The 18833-nt window shown below is 42.4% G+C and overlaps 1 protein-coding gene across 1 annotated transcript; it reads right to left on the reverse strand.

Moving 5' to 3' along the window:
- Positions 1-9444: 9444 nt before the first annotated feature.
- Positions 9445-14007, reverse strand: LOC136677431 (uncharacterized). Its single transcript, XM_066654947.1, has 7 exons — positions 13847-14007; positions 12838-12947; positions 12346-12744; positions 11436-11648; positions 10297-11355; positions 9665-9833; positions 9445-9580 (listed from the first exon to the last, which is right to left on the reverse strand). Exons 1-7 carry the CDS (start codon positions 14005-14007, stop codon positions 9445-9447), a joined length of 2247 nt encoding a protein of 748 aa, XP_066511044.1.
- Between the last annotated feature and the right edge of the window lie 4826 nt (positions 14008-18833).

Below are 18833 nucleotides of genomic sequence, written 5' to 3' on the forward strand. Positions count from 1 at the left end.
TACACAGTTACACACTAAACTACGTAAACATGACACCATCAGGACGGAGACAAACTGTAAACAGCAAGAGGCAGAGTTAACTCTCACTGTCTGTGTATTGTAATGTGTTTTTAAAGCTCTCTGCCACAAATCTGTGTGTGTGTGTATGTGTATGTGTGTGTGTGTGTGTGTGTGTGCGTGTGCGTGTGCATATCCGTGTGTGTGTGTGTGTGCTTGTTTACTGTGATTCTGAGGCAATGTGTGGTCAGCAGTAAAATGTTGATATTAAAAAAGCCTCAGCTCCCTTCCCTTAGGGTTGGTTTAGTGTGTGTGTGTGTGTGTGTGTGTCAGGAGTTTTGAGCTCAGTCTAAATGCACTGGAATGTTTTATTGATGCTGCAGCAAGAGTACACCACATTTCCTGCTGTATTTTGGGCTGCTTTGTTATGATGCAGAATCCATTACACACACACACACACACACACACACACACACACACACACACACACAGAGGGAGGGAGAAGGAGAGAGAGAGAACTTTGTGTCTCATGAATAAATTAAAGGTGCAATCAGTAAATGTAACAAAGGAAGAGTAGACAGATGTTTTAATAAAATTGCTGTTGTTCAGATCCAGTTTATTCTCCTCAGAGTGGGTCAACAACCAGCGACACATCCAGGCCACTAGGGGTCAGAGCAACAGCCGGTTCAGGACACAGAGGAGAGTGAGGGGAGCCATCAACTGACCGCTGCTTTAACTTTGAATGAAACTAGATTTAATTCAGTCTGGAGATGTATTTATCATTCATTCATTCATTCATTCATTCATTCATTCATTGTCTCTAATCTCTAATTCATTTCAGAGTCACAGTGTGATCCATTCTTCATTACATTACAGGAGAGTGAGAGATTGAGTGAAAGAGAGAGTGAGAGAGACAGTGAGTGAGTGAACGGGTGAGTGAGTGAGTTAGAAAGAGAGAGAAGAGTCTGGATGTCTCTTTATCACACTACAGTAAATAAAGAATATTAAAGCACATTCTGCCTTTGATCTTCCACATTTTTCTCTTTGATCTTCCCTAGGAAACGTTTATGAACCTAAAAATAATCAGAAATCTCCTCTTCCTTCATTTCATGTCTTTCCTCTGTTATAAAGCCCTCACTCCATCTCAGTTTCCCATGGGTTGCCGTGGAAACGCCCCTGCGCTGGTCACTCCACTTTCACTCTAAAACACAACAAACAAACAGCAATGGCTTTTCCACACTCACTCAGTCACACATTCACTCACACACTCACTCAGGCACACATTCACTCACACACTCAGTCACACATTCACTCACTCACTCACACACTGACTCACCCTGTCACTCACTCAGTCACACATTCACTCAAACACTCAGTCAAACATTCACACCCACATTCACTCAGTCAGTCACACATTCACTCACACACTCAGTCACACATTCACTCCCACATTCACTCAGTCAGTCACACATTCACTCAGGCACACATTCACTCACTCACTCACACTTCATTCAGTCACACACTGACTCACCCTGTCACTCACTCAGTCACACATTCACTCAAACATTTAGTCCCACATTCACTCAGTCAGTCACACACTTACTCGGTCAGTCACACATACACTCACTCACTCACTCACTCAGTCACACATTCACTCACTCACACCTTCATTCAGTCACACACTGATTCACCCTGTCACACACTCAGTCACATATTCACTCACACCTTCATTCAGTCACACACTGAATCATCCTGTCACTCAGTCAGTCACTCACTGATTCACCCTGTCACTCACTCAGTCACATATTCACTCACACACTCACTCTGTCACTCACTGACTCACCCTCTCACTCACTCAGTCACATATTCACACACACACTCACTCAGTCACATATTCACACACACACTCACTCAGTCACTCACTGACTCACCTCTCACTCACTCAGTCACATATTCACTCACACACTCACTCAGTCACTCACTGACTCACCTCTCACTCACTCAGTCACACAGACCCATTCACACAATTACTCATACTTTTACCCAGGCGCTCACAAACTCACCCAGTTCACACACACCAGAGGAACTCCATCACTCCAGAGAACACAGTTCCACTGTTCCACACACCAGAGGAACTCCATCACTCCAGAGAACACAGTTCCACTGTTCCACACACCAGAGGAACTCCATCACTCCAGAGAACACAGTTCCACTGTTCCACACACCAGAGGAACCCCATCACTCCAGAGAACACAGTTCCACTGTTCCACACACCAGAGGAACTCCATCACTCCAGAGAACACAGTTCCACTGTTCCACACACCAGAGGAACCCCATCACTCCAGAGAACACAGTTCCACTGTTCCACACACCAGAGGAACCCCATCGCTCCAGAGAACACAGTTCCACTGTTCCACACACCAGAGGAACCCCATCGCTCCAGAGAACACAGTTCCACTGTTCCACACACCAGTTCTATAGAGTGTAATACTCAGAGGAACTCACTCATTATTAAATGTCCACAAACTTTTGGACGTGTTGATGTTTGACAGCTGCTGGAGTTAGAAGTCAGGACAGAGAGAGGAATCTGTCCATCCCAGAGAAAAAAAAAAAGAGAGAGAGAGAGAGAGAGAGAGAGAGAGACAGGGATGTTTTCTCCTCTGAATGTGTCTGTCCACTGCTGCGCTGTGATTGGCTGTTGTCTCAGATCTCAGGGAGGCTCTAATGAGACCCGGAGGAGAGCAGTGGACAGGTCGAGCTTCATTTAGTGCCGAGATAAAGGCCCTGGACGTCTCCATCCTGTCTCCATCCCGCCACCTCCAGCCGGCTCGTTACCACGGTAACCGTCTCCGTCTCCCGGCCACAAACATCACTGTCAGAGTGCAGCTCCATGGCAACGGAAACTCTTTGATGGCTCATGCCCAAATGAAGAGCTTCATGAGTCCTCCGTCCTTCACCCCTTCACTTCTCCATCCTTCACCTCTTTATTACTCCATCCTTCACCCCTTCACTCCTTCACTTCTACATCCTTCACCCCTTCCCTCCTCTGTCCTTCACCCCTTCACTTCTACATCCTTCACCCCTTCCCTACTCCATCCTTCACCCCTTCACTCCTCCATCCTTCACCTCTTTATTACTCCATCCTTCACCCCTTCACTCCTTCACTTCTACATCCTTCACCCCTTCCCTCCTCTGTCCTTCACTCCTTCACTTCTACATCCTTCACCTCTTTATTACTCCATCCTTCACCCCTTCACTCCTTCACTTCTACATCCTTCACCCCTTCCCTCCTCTGTCCTTCACTCCTTCACTTCTACATCCTTCACCCCTTCCCTCCTCTGTCCTTCACTCCTTCACTTCTACATCCTTCACCCCTTCCCTCCTCTGTCCTTCACCCCTTCACTTCTACATCCTTCACCCCTTCACTCCTCCATTCTTCACCTCTTTATTACTCCATCTTTCACCCCTTTACTCCTCCAACCTTCACTCCTTCATCCTTCACCCCTTCACTTCTATATCCTTCACCCTTTCACTTCTCCATCCTTCACCCCTTCACTTCTCCATGCTTCACTCCTTCATACTTTACCCTTCACTCCTCCATCCTTCACCCCTTCACCCTTCATCCATCCATTCTTCACTCCTTCATCCCTCCATCCTTCACTCATTCATCCTTCACCGCTTCATTCCTCCATCCTTCACCCCTCCACCCTTCACTCCTACAACCTTCACCACTTCACTCCTCCATCCTTCACTCATTCATCCTTCACCCCTTCATTCCTCCATCCTTCACCCCTCCACCCTTCACTCCTACAGCCTTCACCACTTCACCCCTCCATCCTTCACCCCTCCACCATTCACCCATCCATTCTTCACTCCTTCCCCCTCCATCCTTCACACCTCCACCCTTCACTCTTCCATCCTTCACCCCTTCACTCCTTCATCCTTCACTCATTAATCATTCACATCTTCACTCCTCCATCCTTCACCCCTTCACCATTTACCTGTCCATTCTTCACCCCTTCACCCATCCATCCTTCACCCCTTCACTCCTCCATCCATCACTCATTCACCCCTCCATCCTTCACCCCTTCATTCCTCATCCCTTCACTCCTTAACTCCTCCATCATTCACTCCTTCACTGCTCCATCCTTCACTCCTCCATCCTTTACCCCTTCACTCCTCCATCCATCACTCATTCACCCCTCCATCCTTCACCCCTTCATTCCTCATCCCTTCACTCCTTAACTACTCCATCCTTCACTCCTTCACTGCTCCATCCTTCACTCCTCCATCCTTCACCCCTTCACTCCTCCATCCTTCACCCATTCACTCCTCCATCCTTCACCCCTTCACTCCTCCATCCATCACTCATTCACCCCTCCATCCTTCACCCCTTCATTCCTCATCCCTTCACTCCTTCACACCTCCATCCTTCACTCCTTCACTACTCCATCCTTCACCCCTCTACCCTTCACTCCTCCATCCTTCACCCCTTCACTCGCCTATTCTTCACCCCTTCACTCCTCCATCCTTCAATCCTCTACTCTTCACTCCTCCAACCATCACCCCTTCACTCCTCCATCCTTCACTCCTTCACTCCTTCACCCCTCTACCCTTCACTACTCTATCCTTCACCCCTTCACTCCTCCATACTTCACCCCTTCACTCCTCCATCCTTCACTCCTTCACTCCTTCACCCCTCTACCCTTCACTACTCTATCCTTCACCCCTTCACTCCTCCATCCTTCACTCCTTCAACCCTCCATCCTTCACCCCTCCACTCTTCACCCATCCATTCTTCACTCCTTCACCCCTCTGTCCTTCAACCCTCCATCCTTCAACCTTCCACTGGAGAAACTTCAGAAGAAAAGTATTTTATTTCTGAGGCTGTGTTTTTCAGATTTGTGTCAGAGCTTCACAAAACACCCCAGGTTTGATACAGAGCTTGTGTGTGTGTGTGTGTGTGTGTGTGTGTGTGTGTGTGTTTCTCTGTAATGTGTGTCCACCCACGTTGTGTTGAGTTTAATCCTCAGAGCTGAGCGCTGCACTTCTCCTTTTCTGGGGTTATTTGGAAATTCCTTGGAAAGTCCAAAACTTTTCCTGAAGTTCCTGATCCTCTGAGAAGGAGCTGACCACCTCACAATGAACTCACAGTGTCTCACAAAGTCTCACAGGTATCACTTTACACAGCAATATTAATGCAGTAATAATACAGTAATAATAGTTTGTATTGTCCTCATTCATATTTACAGACGGTAGTTCAGCTGCACCTCAAACACATTAAAACAACACTACTGCCCCTTTCACACCACTCCCACCTCCCCACCAGGGCAGAACCTAGGAGCAGAAGTACTCAAACTTACCTAGTGTTACTTTAAGAACTCAGATGGTCTCTGAAAAGAAAAACACTGAGTTTGAAAGGAAGAGGTCAGGATGTATTTTAGATGGCCCTCTGGGAGATTGGTTACAGGGGGCTGTAGGGCATTTTGGGAAATGGGCTTGTCCGGTGGTCCTGGTAAAACCTCTTATATCCAAACCTCTGACATCATTGATAAATAACAGCTGCTGTTTTAAACTTTCAGGAGGAACAGTAAACACCTGTGTGAATCAGGAGCACATCTGGACACACCTGCGTTAGTCAGGAGCACACCTGGACACATCTGTGTGAGCCAGGGGCACGTCTGGACACACCTGTGTGAGTCAGAAGACACATCTGTGTAGAGTCTCTGGGGGGAGTGAGGACCCTTGGGGAGATGAGAAGAGAACGGAGGGAGAGAAAGTGAAAAGAGTGAACAGAGAAACTGAGAGTGAAGTACAGCCTCAGACTGTAAATCAAACAATGAGGGATGTTGACCGAACCTGGCCCTCCACAATCCCCTCGCTCCCCCGCCGGATCCCTGGATCGCCCGCTGACACTATCTCACTGTCAGCGAGAAACCAATTTCTGTTCGGAGCTCTGCGAGCCCAGATGCAATTTGATGAGGGGAGATTTCCGCGTGAGTCGTTTCCGTGGGGTAAATTACAGGTTTGACGTTTGAGAGATTCTCTCGCGTCTTCCGCCGCGTTTTTATCGGACACGGCTAATGGACGCCTCCCAGCAATCCCCCCGCAGCAAAATAAACATCTACACAATCCCTCTCTCCCTCCCCCTTTCCTTTCCTCTCGTCTGCGTCTCGTCTTCGTCTCCAACCTTTCACCCTCTCTCTGTCAGGAAAGTGATGGGTGAAAACTTCTGGAAGAAGATCACTCCGCTCGTCTCACCGGATAAACCCAGACAGGTGAGAGAGATGGGTCTGAGAAGAAATTGAGAATTGAGTGAGAAATGGAGGTCACTGGAGGAGTTTCCTTGCTCTGAGTTCCTTCACTTTCCACTCTTCACTCAGTTAAAACCATCTCTCAGCAACTGAACAGACACAGGGAGAACACTCCCACAGACAGAGACCCACTGAGACAAACCCTCCCAGGATTCCAAGACCCCTTTGTTGCCCCCCGCCCCCCCCACAGTGGAACACTGTTCTGTTTCTTAATGAAACGTCTGTGACCCGGTTTGGTCCAAACCCCACAAGCCCCACAGCAGTGTTCTCCCCCTGTGTAAACAGCCCCTGTTCAGAACGCCCGCTTTCAGCACCTGTTCCTTTAAATGATAATGAGCCGCTCGCTGTTCACCCCGACCCCGAGCGCACAGCAGTGAGGAGCGAGGAGCAGAAGCTCTGGTTTTTAGCCGTTTTCACTCTGTTCTCTTTCTTCTCCGTTTTTACTCAGTGCTCTTATTTCTCCGCGCTCGTTGTGTCTGTTTTGCTGAGTTTAACCTCGTCTTTGTGCTCTCACATAAACACAGGTCCAGGGCTGTGATTGGACAGACTCAGACGAGGGGGAGGGGCAATTCCAAGGGGGTCAGGGGCTGGTATTGGGGATTAGTTCAGGATCACACTCACCACTCCAACTCACCCCACACTGTAAAAAAAAATCTGTTAAATTTACGGTGAAATACTGGCAGCTGTGGTTGCCAGAACTTCACCGTTAAAAAAATGTTGACAATGTAAAGAACATTACGGTATCTTTTCGGGCAACCGTAATTTTCAACAGTTTAAAACTGTTGTTTAATTACGGAAAATTACTGTAAATTTAAAAAAATATATTGAACCTGTTTACAGTACTATGCTGTAAAATTAACAGCTATTTTTATGAACCTGTTTACGGTGAACAATTAGAAAACAACAGTTTTACTGTAAAATATTACATCCCATTTCCATGATAAACACATTACAACCATGATTATTTTACAGTATTTTATTGTAAATTTCAACTTTACAGTAAATTACCGGCAGCTGTGGTTGCCAGAATATCCTTGCAAAAAATACGGCATTACACATTAGGCTTTACACTTTTTTGCCATGGGTTTTACAATTAATAATTGAAGTTACAAAGGCAAAAAAAAGTTAGATATAAACCAAGGTACAGACTATTATTGAGGCATTTGCATTAGTACATTCTCAGTGTAAAACAGATCCAGCAGTGTAGAACAGATCCAATAACTTGCCCAGTATACTTACAAAGCAGTGGTGAGATCATGTGTGTCCAAACATATGCACTAATCCATGGTGGAATGAAGAAACATTATGAAAAGTGTCCACTTGCTTTAGTTCATCAAAAGTAATGTCACTGAGTCCAAATGTGGCATTTAACATGGGACAGAGTCTTACACAGAAGTGTTCAAGAAACTGGAAATAAAAGCGTGTATTGCCACCAGTTCTGCTTGAAGACTCACATCTCAGGTATTTGCTGCAGACTGACATGATCCTCTCTGCAGCCCAAAAGAAAAACAAAACAAGCAAAAACAACATTAATAATATTAGAATTAATAATAATAAACATAATAACAATAACAACTTTTTATATTGCACTTACACAGTTGCAGAGTGCTTCTCAAAACAAAAATAAAAATACAAAACATTAAATAAATGAAACAAGACAACATAAATTGTTAGCAAACAGTATGTTAAAATTAATTGTAAATAATAAACAAACAAACAAGAGAGATCACATTACAATAAAGATTTCAGAGCCACCTAAAACAATGAGTAGACTGGGAAAATGAAGGAGACTGAAGGAGCTCAGTCTGTGCTGTCTCCAGCCCATAAACAAACTCCATTGCATCTTCTGAACCAGATTATCGGACCAATAGAACATACATAAATCAAGCACAGCTGCACAAGTTTGTCACTATGACAAAAATCACCTGACCTGTCTCCAGTCTGCTGTGACAGCAATCACTCTCCATAAGGAATAAAATACCTAAATCCTAATAGTTAATAAAATCACTAATAATAAAAGATTTATTAAACAGTTATCAAAACATTTGAAGAAAGGGACTAGAATGGGTGAAATTGAAATCACATTAGGTTATATAATTGTGACAGTGTTTATCATCAGCAATTGCATACACTGTTTGAACATGAAATGGCTACACAGTCTACAAAAAGAGATTAACCCAAAGCCTTCTGTCATTAAATTAATGTACACTGAACTGCACAACCAACTACCACTTTTTATGGGTGTGATGTCCATGTCAAGAAAAATCTTAATACCTGAAACAAAATTAATAAAAGACAAGAAGATGCATTGTTCTAAGAAAAAAAAACATACCACATATTGTTATTGTAGCGGGCAAGGTTCAGTTCTGGCATGGGCCCTTTGCATATCATCACCTCTCTTCACTGTGTTTGTCTCTCTACCACAGCTGTCAAAAAAAAGGAAAAATGGCAAACAAATCATCTTCTAAAGTATCAAACAACAAAAGCTTGATTTTAAATGAATTAGAATATCACCATTTTCCTGGGTGTCACAAAGGCCAGCACATTGTTCCTTCCACAACCACTCATAGGAGCTGGAATGCAATGCCTGAAAGGTGGCAGGAATGAAAAATTTAAACTGCAACAATCGTTATAAAAACAATTTATAAAATTGAACTGTGTACAGATAACTATGATAATGCAGTCATGACACGATAAAACATTTGTTAGATATATGTAGTTTTCTTACCTTGAAGATGCCTATCTTAGCAATGCTAGCAGCCTTCATTCTAACTCTGGAGATTCATTAAAGCAATCAAATAAAGGATCAAATGTTCTCCAAAAGAATTTTTATTGCCATTTCCAGAATTATGCAATCGAATCTGGTCTTCCTTTCAAATTGTACGACGTAACTGAAAAAACAGCTGAACAACAAGAACTAAAAATAAATAAATAAATAAATTATGTTGCCTTGACCTTACTGTTCAAGTAATCATTAGGCATTAGCAACTGCAAAAAAATAATGTTCATATACATTTAACAGAACCAAACACTGCTTGTTAAATCACTAAAGTACAGCAAAGTGTGTACTATTCCATAGGACTAGTGCTGTGTAACAGTTCAGTCTTGAAAGTTGAGTTGGGTGAGTCCATCTTTAACATGTCCCTCTCCACTCATGATCAGAGAGATCTGCAATGAGGGTGAGGACTCTTGGGTTCACGGTGAGTTGCTTCTTATTTTTCTTCGTTTCAACCTTTGTTCCCTTCTCTGGATTGATGTTGAAGAAACACCTTTTTGAACACAAGAATTCATAATCAACTATGACATACAGTGATTTGTTCTTAAAGAGGAAGTTATAAAAGATGTGTCTTTACCTCTGAAGGAACTCAAGTGTGGAGGCCAAATCCACAGGATAGTGGATATTGAGACAGTAATAGCTTCCAAACATCAAACAGATTGCAGAGATGAAGTTAGGGATTTGGTCATTCACAATCTTGCGGTCTATACTTAGCATGAACGGTCTTGAGGTATAGCAAGAAGTTCCTGCAAAAAAGAGATAAAAACTAAGTGGCAGCACAAGTCATTAACATCTGAATGTGGCCTTAAAATGTGCAAGTCGAGGTTCTTCCCTATCCCCTGTGGTATGTTCTCCTCCATATGAGTGTAATAGTGTGAGTTTGACCTATCAGTTTCACTGTGGTTTGAATAAGTGCTACACTGGGACTGTTCTTACACAAAACGAATTACACATATCTGAACAAGAAAAAATTTTTGAGCTGATAAAATGGTTTGAAATATGAAAAACAATAAGATAATCCACAACAATTGTGTTGCGCAACCTTCCAAATTTTCTTCAGTAAAAATGGTATTGTCTGTAGGTACAGATGGGTCAAACTTGTAGTATATATTATAGAGGAGAAAACTATGTGGAAGAACCACAAGAGCGCTTTAAAACATGACGTTTCTTGAGCTTAAATTCATTCTGCATAAGTGAATATCAGCTTACCGCATACAATGATGCACGGTGTCACAGGCAAGCTTTCCGGTAGTACATCTTGTGGCAGACATGTTTCTTCTACATAGTGCAAGAGGGTCTCCTCTTTTTCCTCAAAATAGGAGAGAAGCAGCAACACCATATCCTTGACATCTTCTGAGCATCCCTCCAGCTGTCCCCTCAGAAATTTCAGCTTTATGACAGTCTGCATAACTTGTTTCTTCCTGTCTGAAAAAATGGTTCTCATGAAATCTAGAAGCCGTTTTCCCTTTTTTTCTACACTGTTGAGGAAAGTGTCTTTTAGTGATACCCCAGTGAGCTCTTGGAAGTGGACTGTCATGCCAATCTCCTGGAACAAAAAAGGCCAGTCCTCCATGAGGGACTGTAGCTCTGTTCCCTTGATTATGTCTTTACGTTGAGAGTAGTAAGTGCACTTCATAAGAGTTTTTACCTCATCTGGGCTGAAGTTAGTTTGTTCACTGAGCATCTTCATTTTGTCTTTCTTGTCCTGTTGGCTCTCTGGTGTCTCACTCACTGGCATGAATTTCATGTCCCACTGTATGCAACCATATGTATCCTGAACAGCTGCCCTTTGTTCGGCTGGAATTCCCTCTGTGTCATACTCATCTGATCCTTGTTTGCGCTTCATTATCCTTTGTGCTGAATTACGCTTCACATTTTCAATTCTGGCTTGTAACTGCTTAACCAGTGAGTGATATCCAGGTCCCACTACATCTCCTTCTATGACATCTTGCAATGACTGTGGATACTTAGCAACCATTTTTTTGGCAACTTGTGTGGAGGCTTGTTTACCAGGAGAAGCACAGATCGCCATAATTTCAGTAACAACAATACGGACCATTTCTCTCCGTAAACGTGGGCTTGGCCTTTTCCCCCTCTCCAAACACTGCATCAGGGCTTCAGGAAACTTCTCCAATGGAATCTGGAAGCTGTCAACCCAATCTGGAGCAGTAATCGGGTGACTGGGCGAGGGGGAGGAAGAGTGTGAAGAGGGTGTTGAGGAAACTGGAGTGGTTAGTGCTGACTGGCTATGGATTTCAGTGGTCTGATCTGTAGCACAAAAATAATTAAATTAATAATACTTATTAATTTGAATGATTATTTATCCTTGGTGTTACTTATAAACTCACTGTGTTTTTTCCAGGCAGCCACCAATTTTCTCGCTTGAATTGGTCTCAGTACTGAAAGCAGATCAGCTTCTTGGATGAAGGGAAAATCCTCAGTGGTCTCCACACCTAAAGACTGTAGTGTCTCCTCTAAAATATTTAAAATTGCAGCTGGGAGATCTGGTAAAACTTTCATAATGGAACTGCTTATGTTGCTGTGCTCTGCATCATCCATTTCTGAGTATGAAAGAATGAATAAAGGCAGAATACATTAACAAAATAATGACAGCCCAAGATATTCATTAAAGTGACAATACACTATGCTTTAGTGGAACCACTTGGTTTCCATCCTTCATGTAAGATGTCAATGGATAGAAATCAGTCAAGTCATTGATGTTCAGACACAACATCTTTTCACTGTCTTTGATAACGGAGTACAGATGGTATTCAGGAAGAAATTCTGCTACATATGCAGACACCAGAAAATAAACAGCATCATTTTTTAGCAGAATAAGTAGTAGTTCACCAAACTCCACAGAGTCAAAGCTCCCTGTAACAAGGAACTGACCTTTCTTGTACAAAGTTCCCTTATACAGCATTTCTACAGCAACATTTGTTTCTGTTTCATGGAAGTCAAAATGTCTGACCGTATCTTGAATGGCTTTACTGTGCAGTACAGAGTAAAATGGAGAACCACCTTTAACTTGCCAGACAGCTTGACCCATTGGTCCTGCTGAAAGGTATGCCTGCAACATCTGATGCCTTTCAGACAGAGTAAAGCAGAGGTTCTTGAAATTCTTCAAATTCCTAGCACATCTCTTGAAATAACTGTGCTTACTTTCAAAGCGCATTGTTTATAGTCTAATCAAGGGGCCAGACTTCAGAATCAGTGCTGGGTAATGCCGTAAATAATGATGCTTTGGTTTCAGGTTACTTTCTGGGAACAGGCCTTTCCTTGACTCTAAATATTCTTGAATAAGAACATCAAGATATGCAACCTGAGGCACAGAGATTTTTTGAGCACATATCATGTCCACAATGTCTTTCAGCTGCAGAGTCAACTGCCACACAGCATCTTCTGTATCTTTAACTCTATCACCAATTATGAGAGGCAGCAGCCTTAGAAAATTCCAATTCTGTATGGCCTGTCCTGACAGTTTAGCTGCTTGAGGGCTGACATCACATGGCTTTGCAGAAGCATCAGTGGCGCTGTATTTGAACTGTTTAATGTGCAGATTCAGAGTGGAGTAGGTGAACCATGACTTTACCTTTATGAAATACTTAAGATACAGTGCAGTGTCATATGACAAAACACCCTCAAAGATGTCATGCCCTAGACATGGTGGCAAACCTGGCTGACATATATTAAAGTATTTCAAAGAATTGAATATTGACTTGAATTTTACACCTTCCACATCTGATGTACCTTCAGTCATGAGGCGATCAACAGCAGAATGGTATTTGTCAATAGTGCGCACTGGTCCACAGAGATTGGGATCAGCTCCGTGAAATTCAGATCGTGTTATTAAGCAGTACCTACAGAAATGTTCTGAGCGACTAAAATTTTCAGAGAATCCACCAATGCAATGCGAACCCAAATTATCTCCAGCAATGCAATACAAGGTTCCTTTGACTACTGTTTCATCTGACATTACAATGCCATTTTCTTCCAACTCCTTCAAGTCTGCTAGTAACTCAGAAAACACCTTAGCATGCCCAAATACTTTGAAAACTTTTTCTCTGCACAATAAAACAAGTGACATGTAGTCTGTGTCAGACCGTACATGAACTGGCAAATTACCAACAGATACATAAACAGCTAATATTTTGTGTTTCGTCTTTGCAGAGCCTAAAGGGTTAACAACTTCAAAGGCGTCCTGGTATAATACTAGCTTCAAACATGATGGATTCTGAGCAAAGAAATCATTCGATCTGAATATCTGACCATCACTAATGTCATTTAGAACATCTGAGGGCGACTCATTTGAGTGTTCTCCTGACATATACTTCTGCCACATATCAGATTTTAAGACACATGTCAGTGTTTCTCTCACGGGCACATAATAAGCAAACCTATCTGTCCTGTTCTCATCTCTTCCTAAAAATATTTTCTTAGGCTCCACATAGTTGAACATTTCTTTGAAACACTGAGCTCTTGAGTATGCTGTCTTCATTGGCCCTGTATGACATGCAGAGAATAGATCAAATCCCCTGACAGATTTACAAATTTTGGTGATGTCCTCATCTGATAATGATGTGTCATTTTTAGCAATGAAGTAAGTTTACTAAAAGTATATGTCTGGCCCAACTCATGTATGTTTTGCATCTCCTCAATAATGTTCTGTATGGTAGAAACGGGTAATAGAAACTGCCCCTGTAGTTTCAGGTAGAATAAACAGACGTTTCTAAGAAAAAGATCACAAAAATTTTCTGACCTATCCAGATCACCTTCATCTGTGCCTGTCTCTGTGCGTGCCTCGTACACCTGAGGGTCAAAGTCATCTGATTCGGCAGGAACAGATGATGACCGAGAAACAGATTCTCTGTACAAGTCACTGACACTGTGGTCTGCCAAATTTCTGTGTTTCCGTGACATGTGGGCGGTAAATGAAGATTTGACCTTGAAAGCATTGGTACATCCTCTCACAGGACAACTCACGACACGTCTGTCAGGCTTGGTAAACAACAGAGACGCTCGCGGGTGTTTAACAAAAAGAGCTTTACTTTCAGGATGTGCAAAGCACACCGTAGAGAGAAGACAATTACAACAAAAGGGGCAATCCAAAGAATAGTGAGGGATAGGCTAGGGTCAGACACACGAAGTAGTAAATAGTAACAGTCCGTAATCCAAAACACAGAGTCCAGAGAAACGTAAGCAAGGGTCATACACGGGTAAGCTTTCAGAGATAAAGGTCGCTCGGTACGTAACATGAGTTAGCAATACTTCGCAACGAGTGAAAGCAAGAGTCCGGGTTTATATAGTGAGTGAGTAATTGAGCTAAAACCGAAACAGCTGTGAATTAGAACTCGGGTGACTTGGAACGTGTGAGAGGAGTTCTATTGGTTAGTGCTGTCAGGTGACCATCAGCTGAATCATGGGATTTGAAGTTCTCTGAGTCTTTCCCATACTCAAGTGGCAGAGTGTCCTGCAGTGAGGAAGGAAGCGAGGCGTCCGCAGATACAGGCGTGACAGTACCCCCCCCCCAAGGAGTCCGGCGTAGTTGAAGGACGAGGCTGAACAGGACGCCTCGCACCGGAACGAACAGGTAAGCTTCTTGAACCACCTGAGTCACGAGAGCGTTGACCTGAAGAAGTCCTCCCACGACGACTTCCAGAACGCCGAGCAGTAGGCACCCTGCCCGAAACAAATGGTTGATACCTGGGACGTCCTCTAGGACGAGGGGCTGGCTTGTCAGGGTGGAGATGGTGAAAATCTAAAACTAAAGCAGGATCCAGAACATCTTTGGCAGGAACCCAACTCCTCTCCTCCGGACCATAACCCTCCCAGTCTACCAGGTATTCCAGTTAAGCGCGATATTAGAAATGATATCCGAGCGAAATCAGAGCATGGAGGGGAGCTATTGAAATATAATGAGCATTGCAACAAAAATCCCCGACATTTGTCCATACAACCGTCATACTTTTCCGGTTTACTCACGCTGTAAGGAGATGATGGAACAGAAACAGGTGAAACTTCACTCGAGTTTGACGGAGGCTCGAGCAGAGGCGCAAAAGGTCGCTGGGGAACGAGATTCTTTAAATGTTCAGAAATCACCGCCATCTGCTCTTGTTGCTGGCTCTGCTGTTGTCTCAATAGAGTGACCGACTCAGACAATTGTTGCAATATCGAGTGATGTTCTCCTAACAACTGACCTTGGTTACCGATCGCAGTTGTTAGATCACCAGAACCCGCCGTCTGCATTTTAAAGGCGAAGTATTCTGTCAGGCTTGGTAAACAACAGAGACGCTCGCGGGTGTTTAACAAAAAGAGCTTTACTTTCAGCACACCGTAGAGAGAAGACAATTACAACAAAAGGGGCAATCCAAAGAATAGTGAGGGATAGGCTAGGGTCAGACACACGAAGTAGTAAATAGTAACAGTCCGTAATCCAAAACACAGAGTCCAGAGAAACGTAAGCAAGGGTCATACACGGGTAAGCTTTCAGAGATAAAGGTCGCTCGGTACGTAACATGAGTTAGCAATACTTCGCAACGAGTGAAAGCAAGAGTCCGGGTTTATATAGTGAGTGAGTAATTGAGCTAAAACCGAAACAGCTGTGAATTAGAACTCGGGTGACTTGGAACGTGTGAGAGGAGTTCTATTGGTTAGTGCTGTCAGGTGACCATCAGCTGAATCATGGGATTTGAAGTTCTCTGAGTCTTTCCCATACTCAAGTGGCAGAGTGTCCTGCAGTGAGGAAGGAAGCGAGGCGTCCGCAGATACAGGCGTGACAACGTCCTTCTACAACATGCTCCTTCAAGTGCATTATTAGATCTTTGCTATGCTTGCACTGGCGTTCACACAAGGACACAGCGCATTTAAAAGTGGTAATATCCGTCCCGACAGTAACATTAGCAGGAGGCATATTATGCCTACGGTAAAAATGAGCCTTGAACGCTCCATATTTACAAAATGTCTGCTTGCAACCGACTCCAAAGCACTTAAATAAACAACGTGGCTCATTTCGATGAAGTTTGCAATGAAGCACATAACCCTTCAATGTTAAAATCCACGTGCCACAAAAAGTACAACTAAACATTTCCTTTGCCAAACTAAGAAGTAGCTAGTTATCGCTAGCTAATGTTCAACTCGCTCTACTGAGCAGTCGGTCCGTCCGTCCGTCTCGGTCCGTTACAAGTGTGAAAACTATAAGAACCAAATGCTTCTAAAAGAGTCAAAGGCAGGATGTGGTGTTCTAAGACGTGAACATAATCGCGCGTCGAGAGAACAGAGTCCGTTAAAATCAATAAACGAGGCCAATAGCCGAGGCCAAAGCCTCTCCTAACGTCTTTGCAATAGACCTACTTTGGGCAGCGGAGGAATTCCTGCCGCTGTTTTGACTCATTTATTCACTTTACCGCCTCTCGTTATTTTTCAAGTGGGGAAAAATATCACCACGTAAACACACAGAATCACAAAAAAAAATGAATTAAGCCCAGCGGGGTACACTGCTCTGATGACTGGCTCAAAAATAAAAGTCATACGTGCATCATACGTGACTTTTTTACTTACTTTGGTTTGATTGTCAGTGTATAGTGGGAACATAAACCAATCCAGGGCTAAAATTTAACAATCTATGTAGCTGCCGAGGGAACCGAAACAAGTTTGAACACATCCTTAATGTTAGTCAATAAGTAGTGCTACCTATCCTGACCTAACTTAACTAAACAAACGCCAATACACACACAAACGAGCCTTAAACAAAGTTTTATTCTCACATTGTGACAATTTACGTGAAAAGCTCACCTCAAGAAGATTTTTTTGTCACCAGCAGTAAGGAAAAATTCCGTCAGCATCGGACTAAGACTAAACCCCACAGACGCGTAGGGTTTTTGGCGCGCAGAAATGGAGTTATTTGGTTTACATGGGGTCAAAAGTTCAGTGTCCGTTAGTATTCATCAGTCTGTCGGCTCGCTCGAACTTTAAATTAGAACATTATCTTGAACTCAGAAGTTATTTTAAAGTGGGCATAATAGCAAATGGTGATGCATGTTTCTATTTATTTATTTAATTTTAATTAAATTTTATTTTGTTTATTATTATATTTAAATGTATTCTTTTACACTTTCCCAGGCTGTAGGTTTAACATATATAAACTCATGCTCATGCACAGAAATTTTTTATATTGTATACATACGATTTATTAATGTAATGGGAGCATTCTTTGTATTTCTATTGTAGCAAACACCTGGTAAATAAAAGCAACCAACAAGAACATCCTTTGGCAACCACATTATACACCTAGTAACTACTTATAAGCACTATTGCAATCACCTATGGATCCCTGTACATCCCAACAATCTAGAAATGCTGACAACCACCAAGTACATCCTAACAACTATTTGGTACACTGTAGCAAACTTTTCAACAATCCAACATTTACTTGTGGCCACCCAGAACACCTTAGCAACCCATAAACACCCCGGTCAGTTTTTACATCTTAGCTTATATTATGAAACTAGCAACCCAAATATGGTTACACCCTAGTAACCACCTACTCTGACAGCCACAAAAATGGTTAGCATTGCTGCCCAGTAATTACTTTACAACAAAAGTTGTGTCTTTCTAGTTTTGTTTAAAATATTCCTTTGTAAATACAAAATTATGTGGTATATATAACCAATATTTGCAAAGACAATTCCTAAAATGACATTCTAGTATACTTAAACATATATAACTACTTTACCTTACAACACATGCCGTATTTTTTAACATTTTCTTTCTGTAGAAATCAAGGTATTATTTTGTTGAATAATGAACGGTTTAATATTGTAAAATTAAATGTGCAAATCAGCAAAATCTTTAATTTAGACTGAATATTTCTGTTATTTTTAGGGTTATACTTTGCTTATGATATTATGTTATTTTCCAATATATTTTACATAAAGTAATAAAATTAACAGTAATAATGTGTATATTCTACATATTATGTCAGTAAAAATTAATGTAATATTCTATTTATTTATTTAAGGAAAACATCTTTATATGTTACGGTGATATACTATTTTCGAGTTTATGATCTTTTACCGTTGCTATTTTATAGTTTATTACCGTAAATTCTACAAACATTTTTTACAGTGCAGAGGAACTGAAACAGATTAATAAGGTAATACACTCAAAATGCGTTTTTTATTATGTGTCGTTTACAGGTTTAAACAACAGCTTGATCAAATATAAAATAAACCCCAAACAGCTGTTCAACATCTGCACAGAGACTGAATGAGTGAGGACTGGCATTTCTTCAGGCGAGTGTCTCGCTCAAACTCCAGCAGTTTGTCTCTGTCCTGATATATCTGTCACTCCGTAATAAAGCAGGAATAATGAGGTTTCCTCCGACACAGACCCCAGATTAAATTATATTAAACTCCAGATTAATATAAACAGCAGTCCTTATCACTGAGTGGGTGATGGGTTTAGAGTCTGACTTTAACTGGTGAAGGAACGGTTTTTACAAACTCTACTCACATGTGATTTATTAATTAAACTCTGAAGTTCGGTCGCTGTTTTATTCAATTATCAAAGAGCAGTGTGAACCCAGCAGACAATACTCGGTTAAGCTAATGCTAAAGGCTCGTGCTATACTTCCTACAGCTTCTCCTTACATTTCTGGAGAGGTGCACATTTAGGCTGCGGCTCAGGGTCGACACAGAAGTGTAAGGTCCCTTCAGAAATAACAGAAATGTACTTTTACAACAGAAAAC

The sequence above is a fragment of the Hoplias malabaricus genome, chromosome X2 (assembly GCF_029633855.1).
Source record: "Hoplias malabaricus isolate fHopMal1 chromosome X2, fHopMal1.hap1, whole genome shotgun sequence".
NCBI lineage: Eukaryota > Metazoa > Chordata > Actinopteri > Characiformes > Erythrinidae > Hoplias > Hoplias malabaricus.